The 17056-nt window shown below is 42.4% G+C and overlaps 1 protein-coding gene across 5 annotated transcripts in view; it reads right to left on the reverse strand.

The window, feature by feature from the left end:
- Positions 1–17056, reverse strand: part of ENTPD6 (ectonucleoside triphosphate diphosphohydrolase 6) — a 480760-nt gene that overhangs the window by 343177 nt on the left and 120527 nt on the right. For all 5 annotated transcript variants that reach the window (XR_013596224.1, XM_078649068.1, XM_078649071.1 and 2 more), the window contains exons 3-4: positions 14634–14710; positions 8103–8246 (exon numbers count right to left, since the gene is read on the reverse strand). Coding sequence is in view for 4 of the 5 variants with exons in the window: in XM_078649068.1 (XP_078505194.1) it covers positions 8103–8246; positions 14634–14710 (221 nt within the window). In the remaining variant the exon portion in view is untranslated. The remainder of the gene's footprint in view (positions 1–8102; positions 8247–14633; positions 14711–17056) is intronic.

Consider the following 17056-nt stretch of genomic DNA (forward strand, 5'->3'; position numbering starts at 1 on the left):
GGGAGAATACACGTATCCAGATATAATTAAAATGTTAAAGGTTCTGTTGCCCGCAGGGGTGTATGAAAAGCTCAAGGAAAAAGACTGGGAGGTGGGAGAGAAAAAGATCGATTGGGCAGTCCTAGAAGCTGAAGATAAGATACGAGTACCAGGTACCGGTCTCGGAGATAAATGTAAAGAATTACCAGAATTATTAATACAAGTTTTACCTAGATTATTAACAACTAAAAAGGAAGACTGGGATGCAATCTCAGCCTGTAAACAGAAACAAGACGAAGATATTAGTGATTTTTATTCTAGATTCGAGAAATGTTTTAGCATCAACAGTGGCCTCAAGACAAGTAGTGAGTCATACCCTCACCTTTTTGTTACTAAATTAGTCGAGAATTCAAGTTCACCAATTAAAAATCGAGTTCTGAAAGTCGAAAGTACCTGGCAAGCTAATACCCCGTCCCAGATGTTGCAGATGCTCCAATACCACCAGAATAGAATCAGAGAAGAGCAAGAACATGAAAGAAAACGTATGAAAGACACGAAAATGAAAGTACTAGTTGCACAATCTGTTCCTCAAGACAGTCAGAAGAGGGGTCCGAACCAAGCCAGTCATCCTGCAGCTCCCGTTAAAGGAAATTGCAATTATTGTAAACAGCCAGGTCATTTTATAAACGAGTGTGCAGTTCTGAAACACAACATAGCTACTGGTAAGACTAAAGAAAGACCACGTCCGCCTAGACAAGAACAAGTTTCACAGACTCCTCAGTTACAGAATGCACCACAGACAGTTACAGCACCGCAGCCTATCGCTGCAACACAGCATGTCACACAGCAGATGTACCAGTATGCACAGTCTGAGTATCCAGAGTACCAACCGTATTCATGAAACAGCCTAGAGAGGGAGGTAGGCTTGCCTCTCATCGAGATACCTGTAGATCAAGAAGGTCCCTATGTTCATAGTCAAGTATTAGGGAAAGACAGAAAGTTTTTGATTGATACAGGGGCAAGTAGGACCACAATTAGTCACGCCGAAGTTCCAGGGGCTCTGCTCTCAGGCTCAAGAAATGTTTCCCTTGGATTTTCAGGAAAGCCTATCGTAAATGAGATCTCAAAGCCAGTTTCTCTAGAAGTAGGTCCATTGTCCCGCACTACTGATCTGTTACTTACTAAGTCATGTCCAGAAAATCTATTAGGCATTAAGACACTGAAAGAGTTAGGTGCAGTTATATGCTGTTCCCCAGAGGGAATACGATTGTTCCTACGTGACTTTAAGGGTCACTATGTATTACGAGATTTTGATTCAAGACTGTCTAATGTTCCACAGCACTTATGGGCGCAAGGTCCAACTGATGTAGGTTACATGCAAATCACACCCTATCGTGTGACTCTCAAGCCAGGTGTAGTGTTACCACGAATCAGACAGTACAGATTGCCACCTGAGGCTGTAGCAGCCTTATCCAAAATTATTGACGAGCTTATTGCTCAAGCAGTGGTTGTAGAAACTGACTCCAATGTATGTAATTCTCCGATCATTCCAGTCATGAAACGTACTGATCCAAATGCACCCCCAGTATATCGATTAGTGATTGACCTACGAGAGCTTAATAAGTGTATTATTCCTCAGTACCCAGTTGTCCCAGACATCTCTTCCCTATTAACAGCCATTGATTCCGAAGCCACGTTCTTTACTGTAATCGACCTCAAGAACGCGTTTTTTAGTGTTCCCATTCATCCAGACAGCCAGTTCCTTTTCGGATTTTGTTTAAATGGAAGGAGCTATAAATTCACACGAGCTCCTCAAGGTTTCACAGAAAGTCCTAGTATTTACAGTCAAGCACTTAAGAGACAACTAGACAACATTCACATGCCAACTGACACTGCCCTGCTCCAGTATGTCGATGATCTACTGATCACAGCCCGTTCTGAACGTGCTTGCGAGCAAGCATCCCTTACAGTCTTGTATTTCCTAGCCGAGATGGGGCACAAGGTGTCCCCTTCTAAGCTTCAATTCTGTGTCCAGCAAGTGGTATACTTAGGACACTTGCTGTCCAAGAGGGGTAGGCAGTTGACACCAGACCGTATCCAGTTAATAGCGAGTCTTCCTCAGCCCAAGACCCAGAAGGAGGTACGTGCTTTTATCGGCCTTACTTCTTACTGCAGACAATGGATTCCTCAGTATGCATTTCTAGCCAAACCACTGATACAGTTAACGACACAGGAGGCAGCCGTATCGACTGTTCTCCCTTGGACATCTGAACATACACTTAGTTTCAATGAGTTAAAGAAAGCTTTATGCCAAGCTCCAGTTCTAGCGACACCGAACTACAGTAAGCCTTTTACACTTTTCGTTACTGAACGCGAAGGTACAGCATTATCTGTTCTCACACAAGATCAAGCAGGACAATACAAGCCATGTGCTTATTTTTCGAGCACATTAGATCCTGTAGCCCAGGCACTGCCTGCGTGCCTCAAGTCAGTTGCAGCCACAGCACTAGCTATCAGGCAAAGTGATTCCATAGTCTTAGGACATTTCCTGACAGTACAGGTTCCACACTCTGTGGAAGTGCTTTTGAACCGAACACAAACTCAGCACTTGACAATTGCACGTTTAACAGGTTATGAATTGACATTATTCCAGCCACACATAGAAATCAGACGCTGCAACATCCTTAATCCTGCTACACTGTTACCATCAGTTAATTCAAATCCAGCCACTCATGATTGCGTGGAAGTAGTTAACATTACGACAAAGCCAAGACAAGATCTGACAGATACTCCGTTACCAGATCCCGACCTGACACTTTATGTGGATGGTTCATGCATGAGAACTAGTACAGGAGAACTAGTCGCCGCGTATGCAGTGACTACTGACACTGAAGTTATTGAGACACACCGTATTGACACCCTGTCCGCTCAAGCAGCAGAGCTAGTTGCTCTGACACAAGCCTGCATACACGCCAAGAACTTGAAAGTTAATGTTTACACAGATTCACGCTACGCATTTGGAGTTGTACACGACTTCGGAGTGCTCTGGCAGGAGAGAGGTTTCATGACTTCTCATGGAACCAAGATTCAGCATGGTCTCCTTATTCAAGCTCTGTTAGATGCCATACACTTACCGACATCTATCGCTATCATGAAATGCAAAGCACATACGAAAGTTACTGACATTATTTCCCAAGGTAATGATCTAGCAGATCGCACAGCCAAGCTTACAGCACAGACTCCAGACATTCCAGTTAATCAGACACATACTCCAGATCCGACTACATGTATGACAGTTAAGGACCCTACTCAAGATGTCATAGACATACAGTTACATGCTACTCCCGAAGAAATCAAGAAATGGTCCGAACAAGGAGGGGTCCAGACAGATCAAGGATGGTTAACGAAGGGTAGAGCAACATGGTTTCTCCCCGACTCCATGGTTCAAGTCATTATTAATACCGCACATAGTCCAGCACATTTAGGAGAAAAAGCTATGTTAGACAGTATCCAGAACATTTGGTTCAACAAGCATTTACGAGCTGCAGCCAAGCAGAAAGTCCGTACCTGTATGATATGTTGTCAGTTTAATCCAGGTAAAAGTGTCCCGGTGGAACAAGGTGGATTCCAGCCTCCTGACCACCCTTTTGAAGTCCTCCAGATGGATTATATTCAGATGGAGCGATGTCGAGGTTTCAAGTATGTCCTTGTAGTTGTATGCGCTTTGTCCAGGTGGACAGAAGCATATCCAGTCCCAGATTACACAGCCGCGACCACTGCCAAGCAGTTGGTTCGTGAGTTCTTCCCCCGTTATGGACTCCCTAGAGTCGTATATTCTGATAACGGTCAGCCATTCTCATCTGAACTCATGAAGCACGTTTCCCTGTTGTTAGGGTACCAGTGGAAGTTTCATTGTGTACGCCATCCTGAAGCAGTCGGTCTCGTAGAGAGACATAATCAGACTCTGAAAATCCGTATCGCCAAAGTATGCAAAGAAAAAGGTGTGGACTGGCTGGTAGCTCTACCAGTTGCTTTATTTTATATGCGCATGGTCGCACATTCCAGATCAGGTCTGTCCCCGTATGAGGTCGTATTCGGCCGCCCCCCAAATATGTGGGGTACTCCTAGACCCCGAAGTATTACCGATGTTTCAAGTAATATGCTGACAGATTACCTAGCTTCCTTGATGTCTGCCCTCAACTCATGTCGTTCACAGGTTGCCGCCGCATTTCCAGACAATACCGAGGTGGCACCGCATGAAATCGTTCCAGGATCCATGGTGTTGGTGAGGAATTTTGACAGATCAAGTCCGCTGGAGCCTCGCTGGAAGGAGCCCAGACAGGTCCTCCTCACCACCCGTACAGCCGTGAAGTTGGAAGGTCGCAAAGGCTGGGTGCACCTTTCTCATATAAAAAAGTTTTATGGACTGAAACCCGTCTTAAAGAACATTTCCCAGGATTTGAAGGATTGCCAAAGCACCCTTTTTAAGGACTGTCCCGCAAAAGACAATGTTACTACACCCCCCCTGTTAGAGAAAACTCCGCAACAGGAGTATAAGTTAAAACTCCGGTCTAGTAAAATAAGTCAGTCAGTTTGATTGTCTAAGTCCTCCCCTAGGTGAAACGGTTAGACTGTTTCTGACATGTATAAAATAGACCCCCATAGTGAGAGAGTCAGTCAAAACTCAATCCGATGTATCGTTTTTCTAAGTTTCATATTATTTCTCAGCATTATGATTTCCTGCACCAGTTATGCATTTTACCTGTATCTTCCAGTTCCTCATGTAAATATGTCTTCTAATGCTACTGTAGAGCACATGTTTAGTGACCTACCTCCCCATGAACTCTCTTACCGCCTCGCTATGCGAAATAATTCCTTTATCCGCATGTTACATTACTCACACCAGACCAGCAATGCCACTAATTGTTGGGTGTGTGGTCGACTCCCCCCTTTCCAGACACCGAAGGGAGTTCTGCCACTTTTTCCTTATCCATTTTCACATAATGGTTCGTGTGGAGCATGGTCCACGTTAACGTCATCCTCAACAGATATGTCTTTTCTTAACAGTACATGTTTCCCAGACAAGCAAGGTCTCCCCCACAGAACAGGTTTAGATCTAGAAAATGAAGTGTATAATTTAGGTAACTATTCTTCGAATTTCATGGTCCTGAATGTTCAGTCTGATACTACTCCAGACTTACCTGCTATTTCAGTATTACCAGTCAAAGGCGAATTATGTGTCCGAAATTATGGTTCTGTACATGTAGGACATAGTGATTGTACTACTATTGTCAAGTATAGTGACAGTGGGAAATCTATTTTCAAAGCTTCACGTCATTCTTATTTTATTTGTGGTCAAACTGCATATGTTCGTCTGCCCCTCGATTGGGAGGGAACCTGCTACATTGCCTTCCTACTGCCACCTGTTTTCCTAGCCCCATCTGATTATCACAGAAACACACATCTAGTACACATTAGACATAGAAGGGAGTCCCCAATTGTCGATTATACTGAAACTGCTCTAGAACAATATACAGATTTCAATAGAGGTTTCTTCTTCTTTATAGGACCTATCCAGAATAGTAAACTGATCCGTAGGTTAACAAGAACCCTTGAAGCTGTAGTAAATGAGACTGCCTCTGCTCTAGGTAACTTAACCGAAGAGCAATCTGCTATAAGATTTGTCGTTTTACAGAATCGTCTCGTCCTTGACGTCATACTGGCCGATAGGGGCGGGGCCTGTAGAGTCATCGGATCTAGTTGCTGCATTTTCATTCCAAATAACGCGCCGTCTGTTTATTCAGCTATAACCAGACTCCATAAAATTGCCCATCTGATACACCAAGATCCAGGCACCTGGACATGGTCCGGTTGGTTCTGGAATATAATTTCCGCATGGGGATGGAAAATATTGTCCTTCCTAGGTATTGCAGTAGCGATCATATTCAGCTGCTGTCTCTGTATACAATGTGGCCCTGCGATTTGCGGCATTTGTGCTACCTCTTGTATTCCTAGTCCCAAGCCCCGTTCTAAATCCCGTTCTAGGATAATTCGAGACGAGCAAATGATACTGTATGAAATGATAGATGGTATCATGAATATTGATGTTTCCTGATGGAAACGTAGTGACAAGGAGGGTATGTGGAAAAGTAAATTCTGCCATGATCTGTGTCCCTACGTGTCATCCATCATATGTTATGTGTGCATGATTAATATGCATATGTATTCCCTATGTTCGATTCAAGACGCAATTATAGTTGTGTCCACCTCTAGTATGTCAGTTTCCAGTCCTCGTGAATACTACGAATATCAGGCCTATGTAAAGCTACGTTGCCACGTCTCTCAGTGTGCACGTTATTTCATTATAAAGTCCCCGTTTCTAGGCCTCAAAAGGGCCTGGACACCAGATTCAGCTCCTGTCTCCTGAGCCCTCGCTGAGGAGCGATACAGCCCCCACCTGTATCCTCGACCCTTCACTTACTTCCTGCCTCGCAGTGCCCGGTTCAGCCTGGCTCTGCCTCTGAGTCTGCCAAGAGTATGTTATAGTTTCAGTTATCAGTTCAGTCCTCCTTCTCTGCATTCCTAAGCTACTGAACTGCATCAATAGTTTCCGTCATTGTCTAGCCTTTCCGGCTCCATGTAAGAGAAATACTGTATTTAATGGTCATTTCGTATTCTTCATCACGCGCTACCTGTAGAATAATGCATGCTCCAGTCTTAGAGTCTGTTAGCCTTTCCCCTCCTGACTTCTAGTTTATATCAACATGTTCTCTAAACATCAGATACTAGATACTGCTTAGGTACATGTCGCCCTGACTCTCCAGACTTTAGTCTCTGCTCCTAGCACAGAGTTCATAGCCCCCAGTTTCTCCTAGTGATACGTCATTGCCAGTTTGCACGCACCACCAGGTTAGAGGTCCCGGCTCCTTAGGTAGCCCCCTCCATGGTTTCCGCCCCATTCATGACATATTCTGTTACGTTTGCATCACATGTCTATGTATACGCCCTGTTACACCCACTTTCACCCTTATCTTTCGCGACTGCTACGCGTCACGCCTATTGCTCCACCCACTGCTACGCCTATTGCAATGTAATGCTATGTGTTTGCGTTATGTATATATGCTCATGCACTGTTATTAAAAAAGCTCTCCTTTTCCCTTGTCCCGATCCTGACACCAGCAGCGCTGCTGGGCCCTGCCATCCTATTCCTATGCAGGTTGTCCTGTTCCTGTCCTTTATGCTGTAATAAACCTGCGAAACTCCTACTACCTCGAATCTTGACTCTTATTTATTGAGCTATCTGTTATTCATTTATACATTCAAAAATAGGGTATTATTTATTTATTTACCACAGGCCCCTAACCCTGCTAAAAAAATACCCTTTCCTAAACCCTAAAACCCTACCCACAATGCAACTCCCCCTTGCCCCCAGCCCATCCTCTGCCCTAAACCCTAAAATCCTACCCCTGCGAACCCCCTACCCCGGTTCCCCTGCCCTTTCCCTACCATGAACGCTAAAACCCTACCCTGCACGAAAACCACTACCCCTGTGTCACATTCCCTGCACCCCAGCCCCTAAAATAGTAGCCCCCCTCCCCAGGCCCTATCCCACTTACCGCTCTCCTCGTGTCCATGCAGGCAGCTCGTCTGAGAGGGGTGTTGCAAAACGTTGTGAGGAAGCGGAAACGTCTCTCCCTTTCCTCGAACGACGTGGATCGCCTACCAACACAGTTGTTTCCATGCATATATTTTTTTACTACACATATGCCTTTACACTACACACCTTTCCAACTAAATTTGTCGTAAAGGCATGCGTGGTAAAAGCAAATGCTTAGAAAAATCTACGCGCTGTAATGACGCATGTGTTGTAACGCTTGCGTTGTAATGGCATGCGTGAAAACAGACATGTTGAGATAGCGGTTTCCCGTAGCCTCTCTACTCTTACTGTGGTTTTGCAGGATATATTATCATAATGTGTCACAGTTGTCAATAACACAATTCATAACTCTCATCGCACATTCACATCCAACGAGTTTCACAACTAAAACCATGCAGAAAATGTGTTATTTGGAAAACATATATGTATTAGATTTATATAGTGTTTTTGTTTTTAAATGCTTTACCTTATTAAGTAAATTCTGTGCTTTTTCACCAGGAAGTAGGCGTAGGCCAGCAGTTGCTTTTAAGACCAGTGGTGTAACTTTCCATAAATTACTTGGGATCTCCTTTTTAGCAACTTCTAACAGCTCTAGAATTCCCGGTGTGCACTAGAAGCGAAAGAACAATGCACTACTTAGTACTTAATACCATATACATATGTTGCAGCAGCTGTATTTCAAGATTCTATAAAAATCCTATAAAAGCATCCAAGTTCTAGGAAAAAACAAAACATAAGTAAGATTCAATTGTGATATGTTGCTAGCTTAGGAGATGTAAAACTTTGACTAAACCATAACCACAATGTTGCAGGACAGGCACATAGAATTCTGCGTGTATGTCATTCTCTAGATCTGCAGTTCTTAACCTTTTGACTTCTGTGGACCTTCACCAGAGCGCCAGTGGAAGCCATAACCCCTCCCCCCCATCCACATACACACACACTTATGCAATTTCTATGATTTGAACCTCAAGACGATGCAAAAATACCAGAAAACAATATACATCAATCAAATACACAAATTATGAAATATTTTATTTAATTCACAAAATATATGCAAAAACCGATCTTTTAATGGGGAGGTTGGAGATTTTTTTGTTTTATTTCTAAAAGATGAAGTGACATCTTGGACTCCAGCACATCACTGTCTTTTATCCACCAAAGTATGCTTCGTTTTGTTGGAGCATACCAGTGCTCTAACTGAGGTCACCAATCATCCTTATTAGGCTCTGTTTGCTCTAATTCCGCTGCTCCCACAAATCATGATAAGGATAGCAACTTAATTTTAATCTCACATTTCAAATTTCTTCATATTGACAGTACAATCTAAAATGTCCAATTTTGCTTTACTAATCTGATGATATTGTTTAATTTTCGAAACAGCGGTCTAAGCAGCCTCAGTAGGCGCTGCAGACCCCAGGTTAAGAACCGCTACGCTACCCTGTATCAAAGATACGCTCTAAGCCAAATTTAATTCAATCCACTTGGACTATGTCTCATTCTTAATGAGCATTCTCTCTCACCCATATAAGTGGTTCTAACTTTCTGTAATTTGTGGTTGGTGAAGGGTTTCATTTTTCACAAAGTTCAACCAACATATAATTTATGGACAACTGAAATTGTTGGGAATGTTTTTCAACTCTGGCTGCATGAATATATTGAATGATATGGCACACTGGGATGAATCATGGGGCACACCCCATGAGATTTGCCTACGGTGGATTAAATATATCGTATTCTGATTAGTTGACCTTGATTACTAAAAAGCGGTTCAATCCAATCGAAAGCTGCTCTTGTGGTGCCAGCCCATTTGTAAGATCTGCTTTACCATGTTGTGTGCTATCAATAGGTATAAGAGGATTGGGGCAGTTCAGGAACCATCTTTAACTTTACTCATTGTCTTGAATTGTTTGAGTGGAAAAAGAATAGTAACTTGATTAACTAAAAAGCCTCCTACTGTCCCTTCCTCTGTGCTGCGTTTGTATACAATTTGTGCATTACCTAACAACACATAAAACTCCAGGTTTTGGTCACTAAGGGAGGACTCTGCGATCTGCGGCTAAATTGAGGATGTACTGATGCTGACTGCTCTATTGAGAAGAATGGAGAAACGTTATGGAACACATTTCTTGCAAATCTTACCAAGGTAGATGCATGCTTTCAGAATACTCTGAATACAGGTACCTTCTTCCTAATCATATTATTAGTAATTTATGGTGCTAATGTTTGTTATAATATCTGCTATGATTACTACAATCTTCCTAGTGTCTAGGTTAGCTTTAAGTAAGGACCCATTCACATATTTATTGCACTTAAACATGAGTTTTCAGATTAAAGTGGTGGAATCTGCATATTATCCACTGCAAGCATTTCTGGCAAGATCTGGAAAATCTCTATACTAGTTTACCTTTGTAAAATATATCCCTAAAAAGATTAGGGAGATTCGATCTGTTTTTCCACTCTGAACAACAAAGACTTGACACATGAGTCCAAGGGCTAGGGGAAATCGACCCTATGGGAGAGAGAGATTTGTTTCAACTTACTTCAGTTTCAGGCACTCTAAACAGCATTTTCTTTGTTAGTGATGCATTGGTGAGATATGGAATTTCAGAGGTGAAGGTTTGGAAAAACTCAAATGCATGAGCCTGAGCAGGGCTCAAAGAGCTAACCTGATGCTTTGACTTTATCCATAGTTTCCTTTTATCTTCATTTTGCAGAACTTTAATAGTGGAAAAGAATAAAAAGTAACCAGTAATGACTTATTGCAAGTAGGGCAGGTTCCAGAACAACTCAGAAAAGGGTTGGGACCCCTTCATTCAAAATAAAAAACCTGGACTGAACTTGGCTTAGCAGCGAGGCTAAAAAAAACATATTGTCAAATTGCGACCCTTTTCTACAGTGACTTAGGCGACAGAAACACTGAGTCACTTAGAAGAATGAGAGCTCTGGGCAACGGACAAGCTGAGTTTTGTCTTGGGCATAGTGAAGCAGGACTAGTGGCCTTTCTAGATCAGTTTTTGTGCTTGGCAGGATGAGAGGCAGAGTGGGGGAATATTGCTTTGTGACCTCTTTGTGGCACTTGACATGTTCAACCATGAGCTCTTGCTAGACCGTCTCGGACCAGCTGGGATATCTGGAGGTGCACTGGCATAGTTTACCTCCACGTTTAACTAATGGGCCTCAATCTTTAACACACTCCCCATTGTACTCCACAGGGACACTGCTACCCTGCGGTGTACCTCACATTCTCTATTTTGCTTTAGTCTGTACATCAGGCTACTGTAAAATGTAAATGTCCAGTATTTGTAAAGGGTCAACAATTACCAAACGGTGTCAAGGCGCTGGGGGCCATCGGGAAGATTAAGCGAGCTATTGCCCAGAGTCACATGGTGCTGGGCTCATCTGCCGACGGCACCAGGGATCGAACCGTGAGCCCCTGGTTTCGGAGTCTGCTGCCCTCGCCGCTGCACCACACCTCTTCCCTTCACTGTATGGCTTCATCTTTTGGTTTCAACAAATTATCACACATTAACAGCACGCAAATGCTACTCATACTTGAACAACACTGACCGAAGAAAATCGTCTAGTTGAAAGATTTCCTGACAGGCACTCAATAACGAATGTCTAATAACTTTTTAAAATTTAACAGAGACAAGACCAAGATCCGAATCATAAGAGGTGACACTGGCATCTGTCTGAGGAAATCCGACATCTTCTGTTTTTTAACTTCTAATTCAGAAGGATTGTTTTAGAATGTTTGCTCATTTAAAAATGTTGAGAAGAATTAAACCTTTCATCCTCATTGAGATGTTTGGGAAGGTGGTGGGATCCTACATGAAGGCCCACTTAGATTAATAAAATGCCGTATATTTCGACATTCATAATCCATCTCAAAGCTTAAGCATATGGCTGTGAGATAGGTGAATTGTCTTAGGAAATCCTATTGAGTCTTGCAGGTGAGCGAGCACTTGAACCAACTGTCCATAAAAATAAAGGATCCCTCTTAAACCACTCTGCTTGACTCACATAGCCTTTCACAACTCCCACACCAATTCAGCAAAATGAAGAAATATTTTATGGTGAAAAATCAGCCCTAAAAGATGAGTTAGAAAAGTCAATCAGAAGCTACCAATTTTGGAATTAAATGTAGGAAATGTAAAATATATTTTATGAAAGAAGGTCAATTGAGTACTCAATGCATTCCCAAATGTAACCAAACGAGGGATCTTTTCTTTCCAGAAGTGAAGTATAGTTACCAGCTCAACCAGCTGCTTCCACACAGGTGAGTAGAGCAGGGCATGGTTGTTGATTTCATGCAGGCTAGTAACCTCCACAGATTGTGTTTTCAGAGGGTTCTGTTAGAGTTCACAGCTGCGGATTGCAAGGAGGGGCAGTGTTCAGTCCCTCTGCTTCATTGTTACAAATGGAAGCCTGGTCACCATGTTTCCAGGTGTTCAATAAGTTCCTTTCCAAGTGATGCTTAAACACCTGAGATTTCCAATTGAGATTTCCTAGGAAACCAATGCACATTGAGAGGTAGTCAATCGCAAACCACTGACTTGCAGCCGAGCTCCACACAGCTGCGTCCAGTCCTAGCTGGTTACCACGTACTTCCATAGAAAAACTCTTGCTTCCCAGCTAGATGCTCAGATTTTCAAGAGAGTCGTCCAAGGACATCAGAGAGTAGTGAGCGAGACACAGATTTAAACAGCATTCGGTTGTTTTTCCAGTACCAGAGCAGACAGAAGACTGGCTCTTCTAACATCTGTGGGCGGGCAGATAGCATTCTATCACACCAATCAACCAGCAGTTTCACTCTCTTACTACTGTATTCCAAGGACTGTCCTACACCACATCCGCTTGTGACCTGACAATTTCCAATCAGGTCCTATACTCCCTCATAATTTCTAATAGCCTTTCTATACATTGAGTAAAAGTACAAGTGAGTGTGTAGTCAGGAGCTTGTCCCTGCTCCCAACTACTATGTTTCAAGCAGTTTCCCTGGTTATGGTAAAATATTTTTCAGGTGGTAACATTCCTGCGCCTTTGCAAGATGGCCGAGATGTGCTGGGTTCTCTCCCCAGATCTGTCCTGGGGGTCTGTTTACAAGTGATATCTTTGCTGCAGGCTATCTGAAACTGGCAACATCCAGAGGGGCCTTCAGGACAGGCGCAAACAGATCTTTTAAAGTCAAATTCATGGATACTACAAGTCTGCATATTAGCCTACATTAGCAATTTAATCTAGGAGTGCGCCATAAGTGCAGATTCACTCTAGTATGCTGACCCTACCGAAAAACCAAACGCACCAATAGAGGTCAGTCAGTATTTCTCCTAATATAAGTGACAAGGAACACACAAGAGAAGGTCAACCATCGATCTACCTTGGCTCGGAATTAAAAACAATACCAGAAAATCCAGTTGAATAAAATATGAGAATCATGCAAAAAGTGGATTCCCTCAAACAATGGATATATGTCTGAATATATCAATGGCAAAGAAATCCTCAAGTGTTCAGTGGATATGCAAGTGCTTTATAAATGTCCGAAACTAAAAAAGTTTATATATGCATTCTGCATCTGTGCAAATTTTTCTCGAGACTCATGTTCTATACTTGTTTCACCATGCTTCTTTGACCATTGTACAAATGTACAATTGTATAGCTTAAATCCAAAAGAAGAGGGTAGTGGGGTATAAGCTGCGCAAGGTTAAGTGAACCCGTACTTAGAAACAATTAATTTTATTCTACGCTGGGACAGAGCTCAAAGGAAATTGGGCAACAACCACCCCTCGTTGTCAATAGTGTAAGCAAAGTCCACACACTTAAATTGAAATACAGATTCCATTTCCTGAGCTATAGTCACTTAGTTTCAAGCCACAATTAGTCCACGTAGTAGTCTACTTAATGTTTTTTCTTCTTGGTACTTCATTCAGTATCTTGTGCATGACAATTCATGTTTCAATTCTTCAACATCAGAACAGATAGCCACAGAATATGCCAACACGTGGTTTGTCCTCTGAATGTAACCAAAACCTTCCTCAGGGCTAAAACAAACAAATACGTAGCTTCATATTAATAAACAACTATCCATCTCCTCCATAGTCAGGAGAAAAAAAACATCCTCAGAGTGAAAAGGGGAAAGGAAAAAGACAAAGTGTGAGATACAATACCAGTCCCAGATGTACTAGCTCCATCCAATCCATAGAGGCACCCCTAACTATAACGTTACTTAAGCCTTTGGTTTTTCCAGTGGATTTCTAGGTTTGGTTTTTTTTGTTTTGTTTTTTAAACTGATCTAACCGAACTATAACTTCACTTTAACCTTTGCTTTTTCAAGTCAATATATATCTATCTCCTACTGGTGATTGCCACTGCTTTGTTAAAGTTAGGACCACTTTTCAATAGGAACCAGAGTTTTCAGTTTGCTTATAACTTTGGGGCAATTTGATGAATCTTCATGAAACGTTCCCAAAAAAGTCTCATCCACCTCAGCACCTTTCTGGAAAGTTTGGGAGTGATCCGTCAAGCAGGAGCCAAGAAAAAGGGAAGGGGGTCCCAAAAACAAAATATTTCCCCTTTCACTTTTCCATTGGAAAATGTAACAGTTATACCGCAAGAACTGCTGAACAAAATGGCATCTAATTTGGAGCTTTAAAAAAATCCGATAGTGGGCCAGAGCCCATGGGGGTGGTGCAATCTATCTTGCCTCTGCTTTGTTTTTATTTTTAGATAACTATCACTGGTGAATTTCAGTGTTTTTTTTCCGTTCAAAGCAGTATGTTTTAACTGTCATTATCATCTAACTATAACGTGTCTTAATCCTTTGGTTTTTCACTGAATGTATCTTTATATGGTAAACAAAGATCTAAATGACCTATTTGCTACATACTTTGTGGCGGTAGGCATAATGTCAGCTACAGAGTAATTATTATGCATCTTGTAATGTCAGAGAAGAAGAAATAAGCTGACGTACAGATCTTATTAATCAAGTAATTACCTTGTCGGGGTCATCAGCATATGCAGATAATCCTGGCTTCAGAGCTCTAAATATTTCATAGACCAATTTTGGAGTGTCTGTATGAAAAAGAATAAAATAGCAAGTAATACAACAGCATATAAATGAACGGATCCTTGGCTTTTTGATTCTCAGATCACATCATGGGCAGTAGGCTAATTTCATTTTGTAATTTCCTTCTGGTGAAGGGCAAGTGATTAAAAAATAAAACAAAACATATGTTGCTCTCTATGACGCACAAGATTCTGACAGGCATTGGCCCAGAAATCCTGATATATATATATATATATATATATATATACACACACCCTCGCGAACCTTCTTTTCGCAAGAATTCCATGCATATGAAGGACCAGATACGGTGGTCGCTCCTTCAGGCGACTGGTCCCCTCCCTATGGAATTCCCTCCCTCTACACGTCCGTAGCAACTCAGACCACTTGGTCTTTTGAAGGTCAGTAAAGACCTGGCTCTTCTCTCAATGCTAACTCCTCGCCTGCTCCTTACTCTGTTCTGCTTCAGCTCAGGGACGCCTCATTGCCGAGGCAGCCATGCGCTTTACAAGTATTTTAATCTAATCTTTAACTTAATTGCATTTTATGCTTTTTGCTAACTTTATACTTGTATCTGTCTCCTTTGTATTCTCTTTCCATGTTTTGTTCTTTAATTTAACTCGACCCCTTCTACATACCTCTTTTTCCTTTAAGAAGGTGATTTTTATAATGCACAATCCAAAGTGAATTAAATGTAAGCTTTAGCAATATTCAAAGCTAATGGACCTGAAGCATGGTAAAATTAGAAGTACCCTCACTCTCTCAAGTCTGCCTACTTAGCCATTAAGAATATTCCCACCACTTTCATTTTCCCTCCTCTGAGCTTTCCCCCCGTTAATTCTTCCTCATTTTGTTCACCCGCTCTTTTTTTAGTCACTTCTGACTCTCCTTTTCAGTGTGTCCATCTTTCATTCTCCAATTTTCTTCTTTGCATCTTATTGGCTCTGCTACTCCATCTTTTTCTTCCATTCTCCTTTTCATCTGCCCTATCATTCACATTTCTCTCTTTAATTACCATTAATTACTCTTCTTTCAATTTGTCTACACACTTACCCCATTTTCCAGTGGAATATTGGTTTAACGTTACATGAACACACCCATCTTGTGAACATTTAGCATAGTTGAGACAATCAGACATGTTTGGCTCTGCATTCTGTGACTGAAACTTACCAAGCCTACATCACCTTAATAGACTTTGCACTGCAACAGTGATTGGAGACTGCTCTATCTGCCCAAACTCAATCTCAGTAGAGACTAGTGTACCAGGTCCAGGAGGCGGGGGCATGGCGGCAGTGGCGTAGCGAGGTGGGGGTGTAAGGGGGAGCGGTCTGCCCCGGGCGGCATGAGTTTGGGGGGGGCAGCTTCCCCTGTGCTTTTACCTGCATCTGCGCGGGGAAGCAAATGCAGGAGCAGGATTCGTTGGTCAGCACCTCCGCTCTTATGGCCGCCACGGTTGGCCAAGGGCTGGGACCGCCACGGGTGGCATAAGGCCTAGCTAAGCCATTGCATGGTTGATGGTATAGGTGGGCAGGAACAAGGGTGCCAAGGCGCGGCCCAAATTAATCAGCTCTTTCAAGTTCCTGTAGGGGACTGTAAACCCCCTTATCCTGCATCTAGCAATGCTGTCAAAGGTCACACATGAAAACATACGAGCCTAATATAAAAAAAGAAATTGAACAATTTTAGATAGCTCCACTGACCTTTCAAAGGCATGGCGAAGACAGAACCAATCAGCCAAACTCAGCAGAGTTCTAGGCTAGGCCTGAGACTACAGTTATGAAATCTCTCTTTTCTTCCAATTTCTTACTTTTACCACTCTTTTGACATATGTAGCAAGGCTTTCCTGATACTACTTATATGTTACATACAAATAAGGCCTATTTTTATGTTAAACATAAGACATCCTAATTCTTTAGTGGGTGTAAGAGCAAGGATTAGGGCCTAGGGAACGTATATTATTGAATGTTAATTATGACTAGCAGAGTGTGCGAGATGCCATATTATTTTAGCACACAGATTGACTTTAGTCACCATAACTAAAACAGAAATACAGCAGAGCGGGATCTTCCATTCTGTGGTTTGGCAAGGTATATCCAAGACATCAAGCCATGCATGGAACAGATATGGAAGGAAGAAGGAAGCAAGCCTGCCTGCCTTTCGGACACGTCTCTACCCGAGATATTGTTTCTTCCTGGCCATGCAGATGCCAATGACAGCATAGCAACTCCTGCCTCCCCTCCCTATAGAGAATCATTGGAGAAAAGGGTATAAGGGGACCCATTGACACAGATTCGTTACTTGAGGGGAGATGCAGGCCCAATAGATGTATGGGTATGTGGGGGGGGGGGGGGGGG

The sequence above is a fragment of the Lissotriton helveticus genome, chromosome 6 (assembly GCF_964261635.1).
Source record: "Lissotriton helveticus chromosome 6, aLisHel1.1, whole genome shotgun sequence".
NCBI classification, from domain to species: Eukaryota; Metazoa; Chordata; class Amphibia; order Caudata; family Salamandridae; genus Lissotriton; species Lissotriton helveticus.